This window comes from Anomalospiza imberbis, chromosome 3, assembly GCF_031753505.1.
Source record: "Anomalospiza imberbis isolate Cuckoo-Finch-1a 21T00152 chromosome 3, ASM3175350v1, whole genome shotgun sequence".
Lineage (NCBI taxonomy): Eukaryota > Metazoa > Chordata > Aves > Passeriformes > Viduidae > Anomalospiza > Anomalospiza imberbis.
The window spans coordinates 64,034,080-64,054,091 of record NC_089683.1 but is presented as its reverse complement, the minus strand read 5'-3'; the positions used below and the strand labels follow the sequence as shown (position 1 = coordinate 64,054,091).

Genomic DNA, 20,012 nt, shown 5'->3' with positions numbered 1-20,012 from the left:
CACAGAGCAGACACTTTTTCCTGAATATTCTCTCAGCACTGGACGGAGTCCTCGCCCTTCAAGAATGTACCCAGTTGCTTTCTAAACCCGTGTAATCTTTCAGCATCCACAATTTATCCCTTATCGTGCAGAGTCTGAGTATGCGACAAGTGAAGAATTACCCTCTTTTCTTTGTTCAAAGACTTTCTGTACTCACTTCCTTATGCTCTGGCATTTCATGCATTATGAGCTGCTGTTTCAGCTCAGTAAATGGCACAGTATTTAAAAAAACCAAACTCCTATAAATGATATAAAATACACGTGCTGCTTACAAGAGCAGTGCCATGCAACTGCAGCAGAGGGCCAGGGTGGCCACCTTAGGACAACACCACCCAGAGGTATCTTAGCTCTGCCAGACCTTACGTCTCAGGCCTTTTCAGGCATTCTCACCCCAAAACTGAAGTGCTCAAATTTACCTCCTCTTAGCAGCAAGTAGTTTTGCATTAGACTTCCTCAAATCAATACAGTTAGTGCACTTGTTTTCACTTACGATACTAAACAGTTTCATGCAGATACTGGAGAGATAACTAATAGTTCAGATTATCACAGTGGCAAAAATATACTCTCCTCCCTATCCCACAAGCCACCCTCCCCACAGTAAGGGAAGTGTTTTTTCACCCAAAGCATAATTATCAAAGCAAAGTTCATAAGCCAAATGACATGACATACAGAAAAACAACATGAGGTTTGGGTGCACAAACATTTTCATAAATGGAATGCAATACTGCATGCTTGGGAGCAAGTATTCTCTGTAGCTCACATTTATCATTCAAGAAAGACACATTCCTCCAAATTAGCAGTGTTTTTCCTTGGCTAATTAGAAACCAATGAAGCACCCAATTAAATGAAACACAACATCCATTTAGGGAGGGGTTTCAAAGGAGACAGATGTTAATAGACAAAAAAGGGAATAAAAATTCTGTGAACCAGGTAAATACAGGATACTGTACTGCAGACAAAAAGGAGTACAGAGGAACACAGAAGAAACAAACTCGGCATGGGACTCTTCTTTTTTTAACTGCTTTTTTTTCTAAGCAGAAAAAAGCAGCAGGTAACGACTGAAGTCTAAGAGCAGAGTAAAATTGCATATACGCTAAATGCTACAGGTAACATCAAGCTGCAGATATGGCAGCTGGATGGTCCCACTTGTGGGCAAAGTACCTTGTTTTTCCAGGGAACCAAGTTACAGCAGGCGCTAATGCAAGACTGAGAGATGCAGTCTAACAGACTAGACTGTTGAGTGAGACAAAAAGAAACAAAGAAAAATGAGTAGTAAAAAGGGAAAGAAAAGGAAGAAAAAAACACACAAAAGACAAATACAGTTAATATACACATGCATACATTTCAGAACATAAGGAGAACTGGAGTTTGAATGTGACATTTCAAAATATCTTTCACACTGGTGAAACAGAGAAATACTGAAGGACAGGAATAGCTCCCAAGTTGTGTCACCAACAGCAGCACATAAGATACAAGAAAGGAGAAGACCGGTCACAGTACTGAGACGTAAAATCCAGGTAAACCAATTTGATCACCAGCAAACTCAATTAGGATCAGTACTACACTGGAGCTTGGCCTGTGCTTCATTAATCTAACTTGTAAGAATCAACATTAAAAGGACAGATCCAAACAATTTTATACCAACTCCCACTCAGAGACTCCAGCTTTCTATTTTTTCTAATTTTGTTCACTCATTTTTGAGTTGGGCCTGCTTCTCCTTAGGGTTTTCTCTTGGAACAGCACATGTTCTGCTTATCTTAGACATTTGCCAAGATGCTGAACCAACGTGCTTGGTGGTGCGACTATTACCATCTGCTGACAGACACCCAACTCCACAAAACCTGAAAATGCTTGTGGATTGACACCTAACAATGGTTTCATATTGTCTCCATTGTAGACAGACAAGCAGAATATCTGGCTATGGTTTTTATTTTTAGAAGCAGATTAAAAATAACAGGGAAAGCTGTTTTCCTTTGTGATATCACCCACTCTTTTTTGCTGTAAGTTGGCAATTATATCAACCAAGAAGTTTATGATCTGTAAATAGGTATTCATCCACCCATCATTATTTTGCTGTTCTCAAATTTCAATTATTAAATACTGCACACACAGAATTTAAATGCTGGCTTTTTTTGCTTTGAATAGACAACAAAGCTTTCATCAAGTGGTAAGGAGTTCACATTTTGAATCGTAGGATTTTTGGTGACCCCAGTTCCACACTGTTACCAAAGAACTCTCCTGACAGCTAAAATATGACCCCCTCAAGGCGTAAGACTTACTAGAATTACTTGGCTCTTTACCAGTAGGATAATAATTCAAGGTCAGAAATTTGTTGTGGTAAACATTCTAAAGAAAGTAAACAATCTTCTAAAGATTAAACATTTACAGCATGAAAAAAAAAAAAAGCACCGATCAAACAGAGATACTGGTCAAAAAATTCCATAAAAGAAAGTTATACAATATTAATGGAGAATCATGCTACAGTTTACAAGAAATTTATGTCTTTGTGAGCTGGAAATAAGAGTGGCAGGGTTAAGGCTAAGGTTCTGAGATAATCAGTAACAGCCAAGACTGTCAGTTTGGCAGCTATCTTTCTCCACAGCTCTGAATCATCCTTTCACCTACAATATTTAAAGGAACCTATTCCAATTTGAAATGGAAGTACTATCCTATATTTAAAGCATACTTAGTTGCATTAATTTGCTCCAGAATGCACAGAAATTGTTAGTAACACATTATGTTAACACTCAAAAAACCCTTAACCAAGAAAGGATGACAGCTCTCAGTCTCCAAGAATCCTGACCCATGCTTATATACGTTCATGCAAATTGTTTAAAGAAAAGCGTATTTATATTTTTTAAATGTTACGTTAGTTTTACATGTGCAGATGGTTATATGCTGCACAGCACTGGCCAGGACAAGCTGGTATGCATGCATTTATGTGCAGTACATTAAGAGCAACAAACAAGGTGTTAATACTTTCCCAACCGGAAATCATAATTCCAATGATTTCAGCAAGGTTTGGCAAATTACCATTATAATGTATTCCACAGTATGAATGTGCTTTACATTCTTGGCTCACTGCCAGTACATACCACACACAGCTAAACAAGATGCTCTGACATTCCCTGCCAATACACATATAAATTGCAATCACCACCTGGACAAGAGACTACATATTCCACAACACCTCTTATTATGTGACTCTTATTATTATTTATCCACGTAGGATAAAACTCAAAACACTGTACCCATTAAAGTGCATTCTCAGTGTCTGCACATTTTGCTGGTACAAGTTATTTGGTCCATGCTACCACAGGGACATATGGTTTAGTAACAATTCAAAGAAATTAAACTGTGTTACAATCAAGGAGATCCTCCCACTCTCAAAGCAAGAGCTGGTTTTGGCAAAGTATTCTAGAATATCTATCTTGAAAATGCCAGGAGCTCTGGCATTTCAGTTTTAGGCAGGCACACACCCCAGCAGTAACATCCCAAACCACTACACCACAGTCAGCTTTTCCTTCAGAGCCCACAGGCACAACGAGACAAAGACAGGAGAGCAGAACTTTTCTTCTTCAGAACAATAACACAACTTACTAGTTGTGTAATTGAAATCTATATAAATTGATGTACAAAGCAATATGGCTTCATAACTTTCCTAAAACTTGTGATCAACTGTTCCTTCTCTTTATTTAATTTATTTCTAGATTCTAAGAGTTGAAATGTGCGAATATAAGCACAAAAATTATGAAGTAAACTGAAAGAAAGGCAACAAACCCAACTTAGTGGACAGTCTTCATTTTCTGGATGCCTTTAGCAAACAGCTGTGATGCATTAGGACAAAGCCCCTTCCTAACTGAATAACCACTTCTATTAGCAATTCAAAGTGTGCACCTATCCAAGTTACAATTCAAGTATGCTGATGGCTGCTGAATAGCTCTTCCTGCTACTTAGCAGCTACCCTTGCTGGGGTCTTCCCTCTAGAACATTACCAAACCCCTTCTTTCACACTCTGAACATGCCAGTAGGAATTTCGTATCACTGCATGAGTAGAATTGGGAATTTTAAGACACCATGGAAGTCAGATGAACTACTGTCACTGCAATTCAAAGAAACAAACATTTTTGTGATCCTCTAAAAATCCTGCCTTATTTGAACAGTGTTATGGCAGGCAATTAAACTGCACCACACAAGTATTTTTTCCAGCGCTTTTCCCCCCACCATTACCTTTTGTTCAATTTCTTCATAATCATCCTGGTAACTTCCACAGATTGCACTGGAGGACGAGGAGAAGGTGGGGCCCTGAGAGTAATACTGCGAGCTCCGGTAGCCATCCCGCCGCAGCTTGTCACACTCTGCCAAAAGAAAGAGAAACAGGAGGTTAAATCGTGGCAAGAGCCATTACTGCTCATGCTTAGTGTTCAATGGCATTTCAGTACTGAATGTTTTTCTGAAAACATTTACCGTGCATTAACATTGTCTGCCCCAAGTGACAGAACCCAAGGATGCATTCCTCATATTGGTATCTGTATTTCCTCCTCCCTCACATGTGTGACATACGTAAGCCCACACAGAGCATATTAACCCAGGCGATGGCAAGTGCTTCAGGAAGAAGGGGGAAATAGATTTCTTTATTTATGTAAGTGAGGCCTGGCTCAGTGTCTTGACAGATGGCAGCATCTCGCAGGATGGGAGACGGATGCATGCGAGTAACTCCAGGGGTCTCATTTGCCAGGCCGGTAGACATCTATTATATGACTTACACTTGAAATGATGATGATGTTGCTCACTACTCAAGCACCATCTGCTAAATAACTTTGGCACTGACCACTTGTCTTGTCTTCCTGTCCGTGGAAGAGACCATTTACTGTGATTTTGGAGAGAGGAATGCTAATCACAGGGATCTCAAAATCTTGTGTTGCTGCACAGCACATGTAGTTTTATACTACAGAGTTTCTAAAGTTCAGAAAGAACTCAGAGCACACATGCATCCCCACTCACAATAGACAAAATTCCAGTCAGCATAGCATCCCCCTCACCAAGTTTTCCACAATCATCTTCCTGCCTCCTAATTGATATTCAGTGTGATTGTGCTAAAGAATAACAGACGCCAGAGCATAAGGAAAAATTAAATGTTCAAGATGCAGCAACCAAACTCATCAGACCAGTTAGCTTTACATTTCCAAAGACAGATATCTGAATCTGTTGAAAGATGATGAAAGCAAGAGGAAAATTAAGTATTTGGTGTATTTCCATTTAAGGAACTGAAATTTCTGCACAATTAAGTATTTGGTGTATTTCCATTTAAGGAACTGAAATTTCTGCACAATACACAGGCATTATCACAACACAAAGCACTTTTATCATCACTTACTGGAGAAGGCCTTTCTGTGATTATATCATGTATCTGCCTATCTTGATCTTTTGAATACTCCTTAAAAAAGAAAAGATGCAGTGCTTATACCAAGGGCAAGGTTTGAGAGGCTTTTGCCTGGCAAATGATTAGGTGGAGTTACAATGTGCAACTCCAGCATACATGTCCTATATTATGCCCAGATGCTTCTGAGACCAAGGTCTGGAGGACTCGTGCTGACAGGTTAACTGACCTACAGCAACCACCGATCTGTGAGGATTTAATAACAAGGACTCCCCTCTATCTACACAGGGACACTGAGGAGGCAAGCTTACACTCTGACAACCAGCCATTTCCACTGGTGCCAGACATGTCTTTGCCTACGTAACCCTAATGTGTCAAAAAGAGCAGTATGGCAGCAACCTTTCCTTCTCTCTCAATTCAAGGACCAGCAGTGGCAGTGTGGGTTTTGAGATCCAAATCAATGGCTGTATCTCAGGATCAGAGGGCTGGTAACCATATTTACCCGTTCCACATGTGTGAGCATGCTGACGTTGTGCACATCTGGCAAACTGTTGCTGTACTTCAGGAGGGGGGTAAAAAATGACTGTCTGCAACCACAGCAAAGCAAATTCCTCCACTGCCGTTCCAAATTTGGTACTGGATCCAGCCAGATCCAGCACATAACACTCACAGATGTGAGCACCTTGATGGGTTGTTTGGTGGTTTGAGCTACAAATGAACAGGCTAAGCGGACTGTGGCAGAACAAGACAGCCCAAAGACTTGCATCAACTTGTTGCACGGGTTAACACGCTAAGTTGTCAACTTAGACACTGCAACTTTTACCTTCAGAGGAATCATTAATCACTGCAAACAAACATGAATACAACCTAAGGGGTGAATAAGAAGGCAGTTATTTTTCCTCTGATTTTTGGACTAAGGCTTAGAGTCTTTGCTGGCCACTCCTGAGACTCTCCGACATCAGACATCATGGCCCCCCAAAAAAAACACCTGTGGTGGTTTGACCTGGGCTAGATGCCAGATGCCCACCAAAGCTGCTCTATCACTCTCTTCCTCTGAAGAGAGCTGTGCAGGAGAGAGAAAAAATAATAAAAGACTTATGAGCTGAGAAAAGGACAGGGAGAGATCACTCACCAGTTAAAGCTACAGGCAAAACAGTTGTGATTTAGAAGACTTAGTTTAATTTATTGCCAATCAAAATAAGAGCATGATAATGAGAAGTAAAGCAAATCTGAAAAAAAAACCCACTCCACCTACTCCTCCCCTCAGTCCCAATTAACTTTATTCCCAACTCTCTACCTCTTCCCCACTCAGCAGTGCAGGGAGATGGGGAATGGGGGTTATGGTCAGTTCATCATGTTGTTCCTGCTGCTACTTCCTCCTCAAGGAGGTCACTCCCCTGCTTCAGAGTGGAGTTCCTTCCTTGGGAGACAGTCCTCTAAAAACTCCCCAATGTGAGCCCTTCCCATGGGCTACAATTCTTCACAAACTGCTCCAGCAGTGGTTCTCCCATGGGTGCAGTCCTTCAGGAACAGTCTGCTTCAGTGTGGGCTCCCTACTGTGGGTCAGAAGTCCTGCTAGAAAATCTGCTCTTGCTTGGGCTTCTCTATCTATGGATTCCCAGGGCCTGTCAGGAGCCTGCTCCAGTGTGGGCTTCTCATGAAGTCACTGTTGTCACAGGACACTTCTGGAGGTGACAGGCTCTTCTGGAGCATAATAGATGAATGCTCTAATATTCATTGTTTTACCTTATTCATTTTCCTAACCCAAGAAGGTGAGGTTGATAAATAGCGCACCTCATGAAGCCCAGAAAAGCTCCAAAAACTTAAGGAAATCAATGCTGAAGGTCTCAAGTCCATCAGAAGTTCAAGTGGACTGCCAATAACAACCTGTCAGCTTATCAAGCTCACAACCTCCCACTGTCCACCACACAAAATCTATGTAACTTCAGAAGTTTTTGCAGCAGCATTGCTGATGAAGCCAAATTGCCAAAAACTGCTAGGTGAAACCAAGAAAAAGGTGAGTGTTCTTGGTGTTCCCCAAGAACAGCTTTTTTATTTATGTACTGTAACTGTACATATTGCAGTACAGCAGGAAACACACTGTGGATGGCACCCAAGGTCAACAAACTTTACCAGAGGCTTTAGGCAGACATTTTTTACCTCATATTGCAACAGCCTACCAGCACAACACAAGGTCAAACATTGCACCTGAGTGAAGGTACTGTCATTGCCAAACCAGGAGTGACAACTGCTATTTAAAAACTGTTCTAGCTGGAGGCTCCTCCACCCATCTCCTTATTCTTATTAGAGGTGCACACTGTCTTCTGTAAGCAATCAGATTAATATTTTTCAGATACAGAGGTTTTCTTTTTGTAAAAAAATACCTATGAAGAAGCTAGAGATACTTACTCTAGGAATACTCCAGATACTTACTCTTGGAAAGACTCTCTTCTTCCCAGAGGAGCAATATGTTGTCCTAGTCTGACAACCCCAAACAGAGAAGAGCACTATACACTAAGTGAAAAGTTCTTACATTTATGCATGTTATTTCAAATATGTCTGTAATGAAGCCGACAAGGTAACAGAAGGATCTATCCAGTTCCAGTTATTAAAAATCTTAATTTTAAAGAATGACAATACACTAGCACCAGCTGAATCGGGGACATAGACACTCTTGGTTACCACTTCCCACATTATACCACACACAAAACCGTGCACTGCGTGCACCCCAGGACACTGCATCATGCAGGACACAAACACCCGCTCCTGAGGATGCACTTGCCAATCCAAATCTGCAGCACATGCTGCAGGCAAGCTCGAACTCATAATTTTCACATGAATCTGATCTGAAAAGTGCAACAATATGATTATGCACCCGAAGAACCAATACTGCTCACACACTTTAATTCCAGGAAAATCAGGAAAGTGTTACTACCTTGGCAATTGCAATTGGTGGCTGCATTGGGTAGTGCCACAACTCAAAAGTCTGAAGCTACCTCCCTCCCCTTCATCTCCTGACTGATTGCTTCTGGGGCTAAGTGCACAGGGACATTGCCTGTCACCTTCTGCTGCCCTGCAAGTGTTTTTCTGCCTAGGTGAAACCACAGATTAGTTCTTGTTTTCCTTCTATACTAGTGATACATTCAATTTCAGAGTCACCTCTGCATTAGAAGCATTGCTCAAAAATTACTGTCATTAGATTATATAGTAATTTCTTTCCAGCTATGTGGTACAAGTGAAACCCTTCCTAAAAGATGAAATTTTTCCTTGTGTTTTGCTGTTCACAGGGTGGTTTTAGTTAAGCATGAAGAAAGTGCATGGGAAATGCAGTCAAAGCCCTTTTAAGGGCCCCTTCATCATTTCCACAGTTATTAGAACAGGCTTCGGGAGACACAACCAAAGCAAATGCGTTAAAGCTGTCAGTGCCCAGTACAATTATGCCCAAGTCTCTGCTATATACCCAGACACTCATATATTTGCTCAAGATTGCAGTATTGCAGCCTTTGCTAAATCTTGGCATCAGACAGAAGTGTGCTGGGGACAGGTCCTGTGCATCACTCATCTCTGCTCCCTTCCCTCCTGCTAAATAAGCTGGGGAACAGGCAAGCACCTGCAGCAGCAAACTAAGAGCAAAGGCTCAACCAGCCATGTGCAATTCTGCACCAGAGTTTTGAGCTACAGGCACTGAATTCAGCACTGTTGTGAATAACTTAACCTCTCCATATAAAAACTTACGGCCTTTGAAACAGACTTGTCAGGCCAAGTGTATGAAGATACCTCCAAGGCCTCTCAGCCCAGATCTCTCTACTACACTTAAGGACCTTGTATGTGCCCCTGAATTGGTAAAACACACAAGTCTCAAACACAGAGGCAATTTACTGCTTTTCCAACAGTTGAAATCATATTCTCGCATGATAATTTGAGGCACAAATCACGGGAGTGAACAGAAGGCACAGCACTGATACCTCAGTAATTCGTCTGACATGGTATTACCACCGTAAAGCAGGATTTAATGTTTACCTTGTCAGACCTACAAGGTAGGTGTAGGTCTGTGCCATGACAGATGGAAGGCTGGGTTTGCTGGGAGGGGACCGGATGCACCGGCTCTTTTCCCATCCTTTAACTAATTTTGGCAATATTTTGTACCTGCTGAGCTTCCTACCCATAAAATTTGTTGCCATATCTTGAAGTTTTTAGGAAGGAAAAAGCATTACACTGTCAGAAGCAGAACAGGTCAAAGTGATACAGATTCAGTTATTATCAGAAGCTGTGCTTTATATTTTTCTTATTGTAAATGAACTGTGCGAAAGTGTTATTTGTAACAAGCTTCTTCATAAAGCAATTATTTTGTCTGTCAGTATTAGTGTGCCCCATATATACCTGTCTGCAGGGAGAAAAGCCTCCAGGTGCTGGCTTCCATGGCTAGAGCCCATCTGAGCCTGAGACCTCTCCCTAAGGCAAAGCCCCAGCAAGAGCACAGATCCACAGCTTTATGCCACCATCCTGGACCAGTCCTTCACGTCTCAGGCCTGAAAGGGACCCATCACTCATTAAATTAGCCCTAATGAGATTACTCCAATTACTCCTGTAAGCAAACACTGCTCACATGACTGTTGCAGGATCAGGCCTTAAGCTCTGTAGCTGTCTACATCCACATGTACACACTCAGGCACAATCTCACAAGCATATATTGAAGAGGCTAATATTAAAAAATTAAAATCCACATTTCTAAGTATTTATTAGTAACCAGCAAAGGCGCTAGTTAAAAAATTAAAGTACCATGATACTGACTAGTATAAATTTAGAAATTTGGCATCAAAGTTATTCAGATATCTTAATAGCTCCAATTAGTTTGGAATAACTACCCATCCCATTGCATGGGTCAAGCAATGAAAGACAGGAAAATCATATCCTGGAAACGTCTAAATTTGCCCTATATGCAAGAATAGGACCTGGACCTGAAGACTAACTGCTAAAATCCAAAGAGATTAAAATGAAATATAAGTGGGACCAGGAGCAGAGGCACTGCCTGCCTGGCAGAGCTGCCCAGAGCTGCTGAAACAAAAACTACCAGGTACAGACGTAGAAAGGGGAAAGACCAGCACACGCATCAATTGCTTTTATATCATCTCTTGTCATCTCCTTGTCAGCAAGAAGGGACATGTGATGAGCTGACAGCTTTATCTGCATGCTTGAAAAATTATCTCAGCTGAAATCTGGGTGACTTCTTGGCAGAGCCTTTCATGTTGTAACTTATATTTTTCTGTTTTTCTTTTTTTTTTTTTGCCTTTCTTTTTCTTACTACAGAGAGGCTATTAACTGCTCAAGTCAGCTAAACGGTCAGCTAGAGAAATAAATCTGCTGACTAGTATATTAAAATACATTTATCCTTTCACTGCACATAACACTGGAAAACCACTCTACTTCCCAGGGTCGGAAACCTTCTTTGTTTTTCAGTCTTCAAACACTGTAGTTAATTTCTCCTGTAAATATCCCCAAACCATGTTCCTCCCTAAGTCACAACTACAAACACTGTCATACAAGTAGCTTTTCAAAATTTCACCTAAAACCACAGACTGTAGTATACTATGTATTTGTCCTGTAAACTCAAATTGTTTAAAATTACCTCTTAGTTTACAGGCAATAATGCACTTTAATAATCAAAGTATCAATACTTTTGGTTTTAAAATAAATTAGTTTCACCACTGGTAAGTAACTGCATATAATTTTAATTTGCTTCATAGAGACTTTAAATTTGTTTTTCCAGTTGAGTTGAGACAACTAAGGTCTTGTGGGCTTCTAACAGACAGGCATGGGTGTCGAAGACCTGGATTTCTGAGCCGGCATTGCTGCATCTGAGCAAATCACACTGGGTTAGATCCAGTCAAGGACTTCCTGCAGACAGACAGGGCATCATCTAAACTTCACGTATGTGCCTCCTAAATTCAGAGTCCAAACAGGTATGTACACACTGCCTGCAGCATAATGAATACACAGAAAGGCATCTCAGGATAAATCCAACTAAGGAAGAACTTAAGATGCCTTAACTGTCATCATCACCACGCCAGTAATGGCTGGTGCTGGGTCCAATGCTGCAGGCCCTTCTCATGAGGGGCAGGAGAACCTAACAGGGATATCAACATCTTTGCTTCTATGGATGATGTGCTTCTGCAAGTTAAAAGTAGTTTTCATTTAGATACAAATTTAAGTTCTTTACAGATAAGGTGGGCACAGGCTAAATCTCCAGCTTCCTAATGGTGTTTTCAGAACACTAAGCAAAAGGTCCCCTGTAAAAGCCAGAGTTGTGCTTTGTTTGGGACTGTCATACGGTCTGGTGCTAAGAACCAAAACACACTCTGAGCACTGAACCAGGACCTCTTCAAAGGGCATGGCTGCCCCTCTGCTTGCTCACAGCATTGTGGTAAGATGTGGATAAAACCAAGGTAACACGCGACTATGCAGTTAACTGGGGAATTTCAGGGAGGTAACTTTTCAAGATAAAGAGCTTGTTGAGAATGATTATGCCTGGGACTATCATTAAAACAGATACCCTAGTTCAAAGGTTTCTTTGGTTAGTAAATCTAACTGAAATTACTACCTTTCACTCTGTGCCTCTTTATGGTTCCCTCATTTGTAAACTGGGGTTAAGAATGCAGAGTTCTCTGTGTGTAGATGAGACAGGCTAAATAAAAGCTCAGCTGTACAAAGGCAATCTTGTTTCTCACAAATATCTCAAGTTAAATATGACTTAAAAAAAAAGCAGCTCGATTTAACTCCAATACAGCACCTATTTTTGTCCCTGGAACTAAATATGCAGCAGACAGCTTGCCTCTACCACTTTACATTCCTCCCAAAAATTCACTCAGCTTGGATCATGTCCCATTTTCTTTAAATGTATAAATCCCCATATCATCTGCAGAACTTGACTATCACAGAGAATGCTTCTATATCAAAGCTTTAAAATATGTTGTAAAGCCACAGCAATGATGCACTTGTGTACACACTGAACTGTAACCAATACTGACTGCAAAGCAAGTTCATGAACTTCAGCTGTGATATATTCAGCACACCATTTTGTTCAGACTCCCAGTTAAATAGGTCAGGGATTTCAACAGATGGAGTACTGTTGCCACTCAGCTGAAAAAACTTCTGCTCAACAGCTCAATCTAGGTGCTCTGGCTAGTACCAGCCTTTGTCAATCCAGCCAACTTCCTTATTATTCCCATCCCTTGCCCAAAATGCAGTTTTATACTGATGTTTCTGTATCTTTTATCAGTACATACAGAAAAGCCCAAGACAAGCCCAGAGACAGTGAACACGTGTACCAACATATTTCTTCCACAAGCACAATTTGAAGTGGCAAGTGGCAAAACAAACAAAAAGACCACTAGCAAAACTTAGTTTGCTTCAAAGCTGTCTTACTTGATGAGTAAGAGCTTGAAAGGTCCATCAGACTTTTTTAAAGACTATTTTGCACATTTTCTTTCATGAATAAGTAGCCATGACCAGCCACACAGGTAGCTTTTAAGGATAGATGCTGCCCAGAGATACCCAGACACAAAGATGTCTTGGGCTCCAGTGGGATGAAGGTAATCCTAACACAGGGCTGCTGGACTGTGACAGAGAAGTGCATTGGTACTTCAAAGAAGTCTTAGTGAAAGTGTACAAATGTATTTATGTTAGGTCTATTTCCCCCCACACACAAATGTTGGGAAACGTGTTCTGCCATGGTAACTCGAGGCCAGTTGGGCTGGGAGACCCACTCTTCCAAGTAGCTTCAGGGCTCAGCTGTGTAGACACTTAAAGCAGCACAAGGATGGGGCATGAAAGTGCAACATTACAGGAAAGCAATTGCACAGATTTTCAAGGGTCTAAATCAGATGCAAGTGTTTAAGAAGGATCCAAATTAAAAGGAACTCTTAAATGTCAAAATACCATTAACAGGGTCAAGTAAATGCATACACATTGATCATTCTCTTCTCTTCTTGGAACTTGTAAAAAATAAATACATTTAATACCAACCGTTAATTCCCCAGGTGATCTGCATAATTTAGTGATAGAGAAAACCTTTTTAATGGCACCAAAATGCAACAGCCATGACAAATTATATTTGTTAACAACCTGTCACTAGGGAGTGCTCAAAATAATTATCACCGTTTGTCTCAAGTTAATTTAAATTTCTGCAAGTGCCTTATACAACTGCATTTAATGGTGACAAGATGTCTTAAGTATAACAGTGTATTTGCTTCCTTTTCTATCTTTGATGTTTGCATTAAAATAACACTCCCTGCTTTTTCTCTAGCGTTTTTTATGGATATTTGCTGTTTCTTAGACAACTGAATACAGCTAATGTAAAAATACGAAGGGATTTTTCACTGTTTTTTCTCCTAGGACATTTCAAATGTAAAGCTATATCAAATGCTGCCAACAAGCACATAACATCCTAAATCTAAGAGAGTAAGGAGGAAGAAAAGCAAAAAGGAAATCAACTGGAAGTTCAATATTCCTTGTGATGGAAGTTGCTTTACCTAGTACTTAAATAACTGCTACAGAGAGTTAACAGTGTCAATTTATTCTTTTTACTAAAGGGATGGATCTGAAATGGGTTCAATAATCTGTCAGGTATTGCTGCCTAAAAAATCACATTCATCTAGCTCAAGAAAAAACCCTGTATTATTTGAAACAAATTTTATCTTTTTTAAACCCTTTCACTGGAATTGCTTTCACTGCTCATGTGTATCATGCAATCAATCTACATATAACCACTCTTTATGTTTTTACACTCAGTACTGCACTATATAAACTAAACCAAAAAATAGGCCACCTAGATGCTTCCAAGTAGCTCAATTTTGCAGCACAAGACCAGCTTTCAAACACATGCAGTGTAGCCTCTTGGTCAAATTCTGTTTTGTTTCATTTGAGTATTTGCTTTTTGAAATTCCTTATTAGAAAGGGCAGTTGGAATATGGAACTTGGCCAAAAGCATCAGCAGATGTACGGTGAATTAATTCGGTAACAGTAAAAAAAGCAGGATACATGAGCAGAAGCTCTGATAGTAACCTGACAATTGAAACTAAAATAATGAAAAATAGGTTGATTTCTATTTTTTTTATTTTATAGCTCCAAGGCCTTTCAGGAACATATGGTCCACTCCTAGCTTTAATGGCCTTTTACTTCACAAAGGTTTCTAGTTGGCAGGGAGTTCACATCTTGACATCTCTCTGAACCTGAACCAGAGCTATTGTCAATATGAAGTGGTCTCCCCCTATTCTGCAGCTCTTTAATGAAACATAAGATTATTTTAAGTCCATAATCTTCTCAGCAGGATTATCGACTAATAGGTCTGACCCTAATATTGCTCATCTGAACAGTGATCTGGCAGATGCACTGAGAAAACAAAGGCTAAACACATACCTGTCTGGAGGGTCTTGTAGCAAGACATAATAGAGGCTTTATGACTAACTACTTAAATCCTGTTTTATTTGACAATGCTAACCAGATGTCTTCTGGAAAACAAATCAAGTGTTTCAATCACTGCTGCTTAAATACATTCCTTGAATTTGGCCAACAAAGCTAAACAGAAGCTAGAGTCAGCCAAATCCAGCTCTTCTGAAGATGAGATAATAAATGAATCATCGCAGGCATTGGAACAACGAGCCCTATATTATGTATGTAGTTTGAATCAACACAATTACCCTGGGGGGAGGGCACAAAGCACAGGCAGTTGTGCAGGAAGTTTCAGCAGTTACAGACTGAAAAGGGGTGTGAAAGTCAGCGTGTGGACTGTTCTCACTACTTAGAGCAACACTTTCCTCAGTACATATCCGACACCTCGTTATCTGCTGGAAAGGACAAGAAGTCTTGGCAGTGGTCAGCAAGTGTGTGACAAGACACTGCCCCTCATCTGCAACTTCAACAGTGCAGAGAGTGTCCACAACACTCTTCAGGAGCTGGATATCTCCTAACTGACCGGTATCATTTCAGTCTAGCTGTGTCAGACCTTTAACATTAATACAGTTATTTCATCCCTGCCCTTTTTGTCTGTTGTCTCCCAACTCATGAAAAAATAACAACAGTGGAGATTGTACTCCCCCACATTTTTTTCTTAAATCAGAAATGCTGTACATTGCTAATTGTAGGAACTGGAAGACAAGTACCCCTTGGAAATTCCACTATACATGCCCTGCTCTGGTTCCCATCGCTGCAACTGACATATATCCACATTTGAGGGAGAATTTAGAGTAGTTAATAAAAATAGAAACTAAGCGTTCAGGTACATGGTAAGAATTCTTTTTTCTCTTCCTTCACTTCATCATAGCTTGCAAGATTATCCAAGGCCAATGCATTCCAGATTAAACATTAGGCTTTCCTTTTAGGACATTGGACCTCCACCTGTAACACATGCTGATGTCACAAACCTGCTCAGAAGGTAAACAGGCACACTTAAAATACACCCCAAGCAGTTAAGTAAAGTAACACTTAGAACAGTGCTGTGTCTCCTTCCCATCTTCATGCTTCATGCCTTATTGCTTGTCAGTTTTAGAGCCTAACACACTTCACAAAATGAGGATTAGTCTCAATTTACTTTAACTGCCAAATATTTGTGTCACTGCTATGTACTACAGCTGTTCTATCTGTGCTCCCAGCTGAAGACCACTGTACTTCAGAGACTTCCTCAGACACTGGTTCCTCAAACAGGACCATGCAACAAGCCAGATCTGTCAATGTGCTGTGTCAGAGATGGGAGCTGTTTCACAGTGCCACCCTACCCACTGAACCTCTCGGCCTTAGCACCAAGAACACCATAGGAAACACTGCAGTATGTGGCCCTGAGCCTTTCAGCACAGGTAACAGCCTGCCTTAAGAAATAATGCCACTCTGAACAACATCAAACTCTCAGCTCTGCTACTGCCCATACCAGACTTTCAGTGCTAGTCCAGACACTCAGCAGACATTAGTAACATGAGACTAGCCAAGTCTAGTAGTCTCTCAGCCTTGGAGCAGAGCATACAGCATGGGAACAGGATTGATTTGAGGATCTTGGCCCCATGCAGAGCCTCAGCTCTTCCTTCCCATCCGTCGTCTTCATCTCCCTTTTTCGTGACTTCCTAGGACACAACAGTGACATGAAGCCCAGAGTCATGTTAAGACTCCTCAATGGTTAATACTGTTTTATTTCTACCTGAACATCTGTATTTTGGGAGACACTTTTCATGAAGTGCCCATGAAAGCATTAGGAAGAGGCCATATATAGGACAGGGTTTCAGGAAAGGCCAGCCAGAGCAGCTGGGCCCTGAGGGTAGTAAGACATGCATCTTGCATGGCATGTCACTCCATTTGCTTCAGCAGGCACTCCGAGATCCTCGCTCCTTCTCCAAAGAAAACCAGGGTCTGCTTTATCCATTGCAAACAAAACACTAAGAAGAAGTACCGTATCTATCACCACAACCCAAGAACTGCATCATTTTCTAAACATTTAAATCAAATTGCAGTGGTACCATGACTGTGAAATGCAGCTGAAGTTACTCTTCCTCCCTAGCCATCATATTAAGCCACTGAGACCTTTCATTTAAAATTAATAAACACAGCCTGAATTTAATACATCAAGCCACTGGTTTTAGTCAATAGCAACTTTAAATGTTAATATAGGTTACATAAAGCAACTTCAGTTCTCAAGAACAGACAGATTATGCATCACAAACTTTCCAGGTTCCAGGTGCTTAATTTTCTAATTCAGATTACTGGACAACATGCTTTTTAAAACTTCAGAGGGCAGCAGAGCACCCGCATGCCTAAAGGATAAATAGCTTTACCTCAGTTATGAACACATTTGAATGAAAGATCTCACCTCTTACACTTGAAAGTAGCTTCATAAAGGAAACGAACAGTATTTCCCCATAATTTCGAAAGGATAAAAGCCTAGTTCATAGGTTAAAACTTAAAATATCTCCCTATGCAACATCTAGTATTGCATACAGCATCCTTTTCCATAGTGTTGATAAGCAAGGGACACACCAATACATAATATACACAGTAAAATAATCAACTGCACAAAAGTTAATGAAGATCTTTTCCTCCTCCGAACACAACACTGCTTCCTGAAAGAGTATGCAGAGATCAGCATACAATGCACTTATTTTCGTTAATTACTCATTAAATACTATTTATTTTAATATCTCTAAATTTTTATTCTTAAACCAATTTAAGCAGCAATATTAGCTGCTGCTTCTAAAGTGGTACTTAGAAGTTCATTCTAAATAATAGACAGTTTCTTTTTATTTCATTTTATTTTTTATTAGACCACACTGTAAAGAATTTGCTGTTAAAATCATACCGTAACAAACAGTTTGCCCTTGCACTGACTTTCTTAAAAGCTAGCCAGGATTCCATCTGGTTACTATTAGATGGGTGAAAATACCTTGATAGAAATACTTTGAGTTATTTTAAAAGATTTTATACATTTGATACTCTGACAGGTGGTTTAAATGTGCTTTACATGTGAATTACTATTTGTAATCCAAGTTTTATACTTCCTTTTCCATTTACAGGGGAGCCACATGTGTAGAAACAAATAAATAGTCTTCATTCAAGCTGCTATAGCTGCTATCTACCAACAACATCAACTCTCATAATGTGAACAAGACCAGGTCTGGAAAACTTTCAAACCTGTCTTTTGATGGTCCGAACAAAAGCTGCTAACTTAGTCCTCATGACCTCGTTATCAGGTTCAAGAGGACCACTGGAGGTTCTTTCTTCCTTCCCAACCTCCTCTAAAGACAGGATTAAATATACACAAATGACTTTTGAGTAGTGCTTGTCTGATCTATTCTTAACAACTTTTAATTACTTCATAACCCCAAAAATTTATGGGGGACATTTAAATATCTTTGCCCTCATATTTCTCCACTGCTGTACATGTCTACTGCTTAATTTCTAACTTAGCATAAAGCAAAAATTATATTTGCTTTAGTTCTACTTCCTTCCATTTTCCCTTTGTTGTCACCATTTTTTGGAGACAAAAGCAATTCATCCCACTTTCTGCACAGAATACAGTGCATTTTGTCATCCAGTGTTATTCTTTCCCCACCACCCATACAGCATATTGGGTCACATACAACTGTTCTACTGCTCCACGGTTTAGCTCAGCCAAAGAATCTAAAACACCAAAAGCCCAATGGTGCTTCTCATAAGACTACTTCAAGCTCTTCTGCTTTATGGTCACATAATTACTTTCTACCTATGAAGAAGCTTTAGAAAATTTTGTTTTTTCTAAAGAAATAGGTGGAAAAGCAGTTCAGCAGTTGTCAAAATTATGTCACAATTCTGACAGTGCTTTTACACTGAATGAAACTCTGCTCTGGATACAGAACTTTTAACTCAAATCTCCAAGGCACCCATGCTTTCCTGATTTCACACTGCTGGTTGAAGCAACAGCACAGTAAAACTGATAAAACTTTACTCAGAGCCTCTCTTAATACTACCCATGCTGTAACTTCTCAGGACAGTTCCAGGCAACAGCAAGGAGTTATTTTAAAACTGCACTTAGGGAAAAAAAAAAGTGGCTCAAGGAAAGAGCTTAAGGTTAAACAAATAAGTAAAGAAATAAACAACAGAGTTGTATTCACTAAGTCAGCAGTATGACGTGTGGTGAAGGTATCATCACAGTTTATCCTCTCAGTTACTACCCTGAAAGCATGAAACTGAAACTCACTTCATTACCAAGTATTCCTACATCATGTACACAAACCAGGTTATTTAACACAAATGGCTAACTAGCAAATTGTAGTAGTAATCAATAGCTTCTTTTTTATAATGAGCTGCACCTCCAGAGAAAAATCCCACCAGACCAAAACAACTCCAGGTGCGTAAGAAGGGGAAGCAGCATATATTACTTGGTTTCACACAAATATATTAGATAAAAATTTGTTTAAACAGAACATGAAACTGCAGTAGACACATTTCTGATAGAACTCAAGAAAATCAGTGCATTTTAGCCTGTGCAGGTTTTAACAGTCCAAAACAGAGAACAGGAAAAAAATATTAGAATAAGTGGTTAATGTTCACAAAAAGCTAACAACAATCAGTATTCTTTTTAATCTAAAGCAGGCAAATATTTTTATTTTGTAAAGGACTGGCAAGTGTATCTGCAAGAGAACAATGAATGTTTCAAGGTTAAGGAACTGCGTATCTATTAATCCAGTAATAAGTACAGAGGGCAGACAGGCTATCTGCTGAGCCATGCAGGAGACAATAACACTGGCTGTCAAGACTTCCCTATTAAATGATAACAAAAAGCCCCTAGTAAGAGACAGTGAAAATCAATTAACTGGGGAAATGGCAAAAGAACTCAAATATGGCTGTCAAACACTTCTCTATTCAGACCTACAAAATCAAGCTTTCTTCAAGTCTAAAAAGCAGAAATGTCATGTTAATCAAATAAAAACTACAATATTCTTTTAAATCAGGTTTACTATGCAAGGTATCAAGTACCTGCAGTTCCTGCTGAAACAAAAAGGGACTTGAACAAGTTGACTCTTTGCAGGGTAAACCCCTTTGTTAAACAGCCAGTGTAAAGAAAAACCTACGTTAACCA

At 40.0% G+C, this 20,012-nt stretch overlaps 1 protein-coding gene across 11 annotated transcripts in view; it reads right to left on the bottom strand.

Moving 5' to 3' along the window:
- The window catches only part of NHSL1 (NHS like 1), a 173,890-nt gene that overhangs the window by 27,659 nt on the left and 126,219 nt on the right, over positions 1–20,012 (bottom strand). For all 11 annotated transcript variants that reach the window (XM_068184788.1, XM_068184777.1, XM_068184778.1 and 8 more), the window contains one exon: positions 4,270–4,397. In XM_068184788.1, coding sequence (XP_068040889.1) covers positions 4,270–4,397 — 128 coding nt within the window. The remainder of the gene's footprint in view (positions 1–4,269; positions 4,398–20,012) is intronic.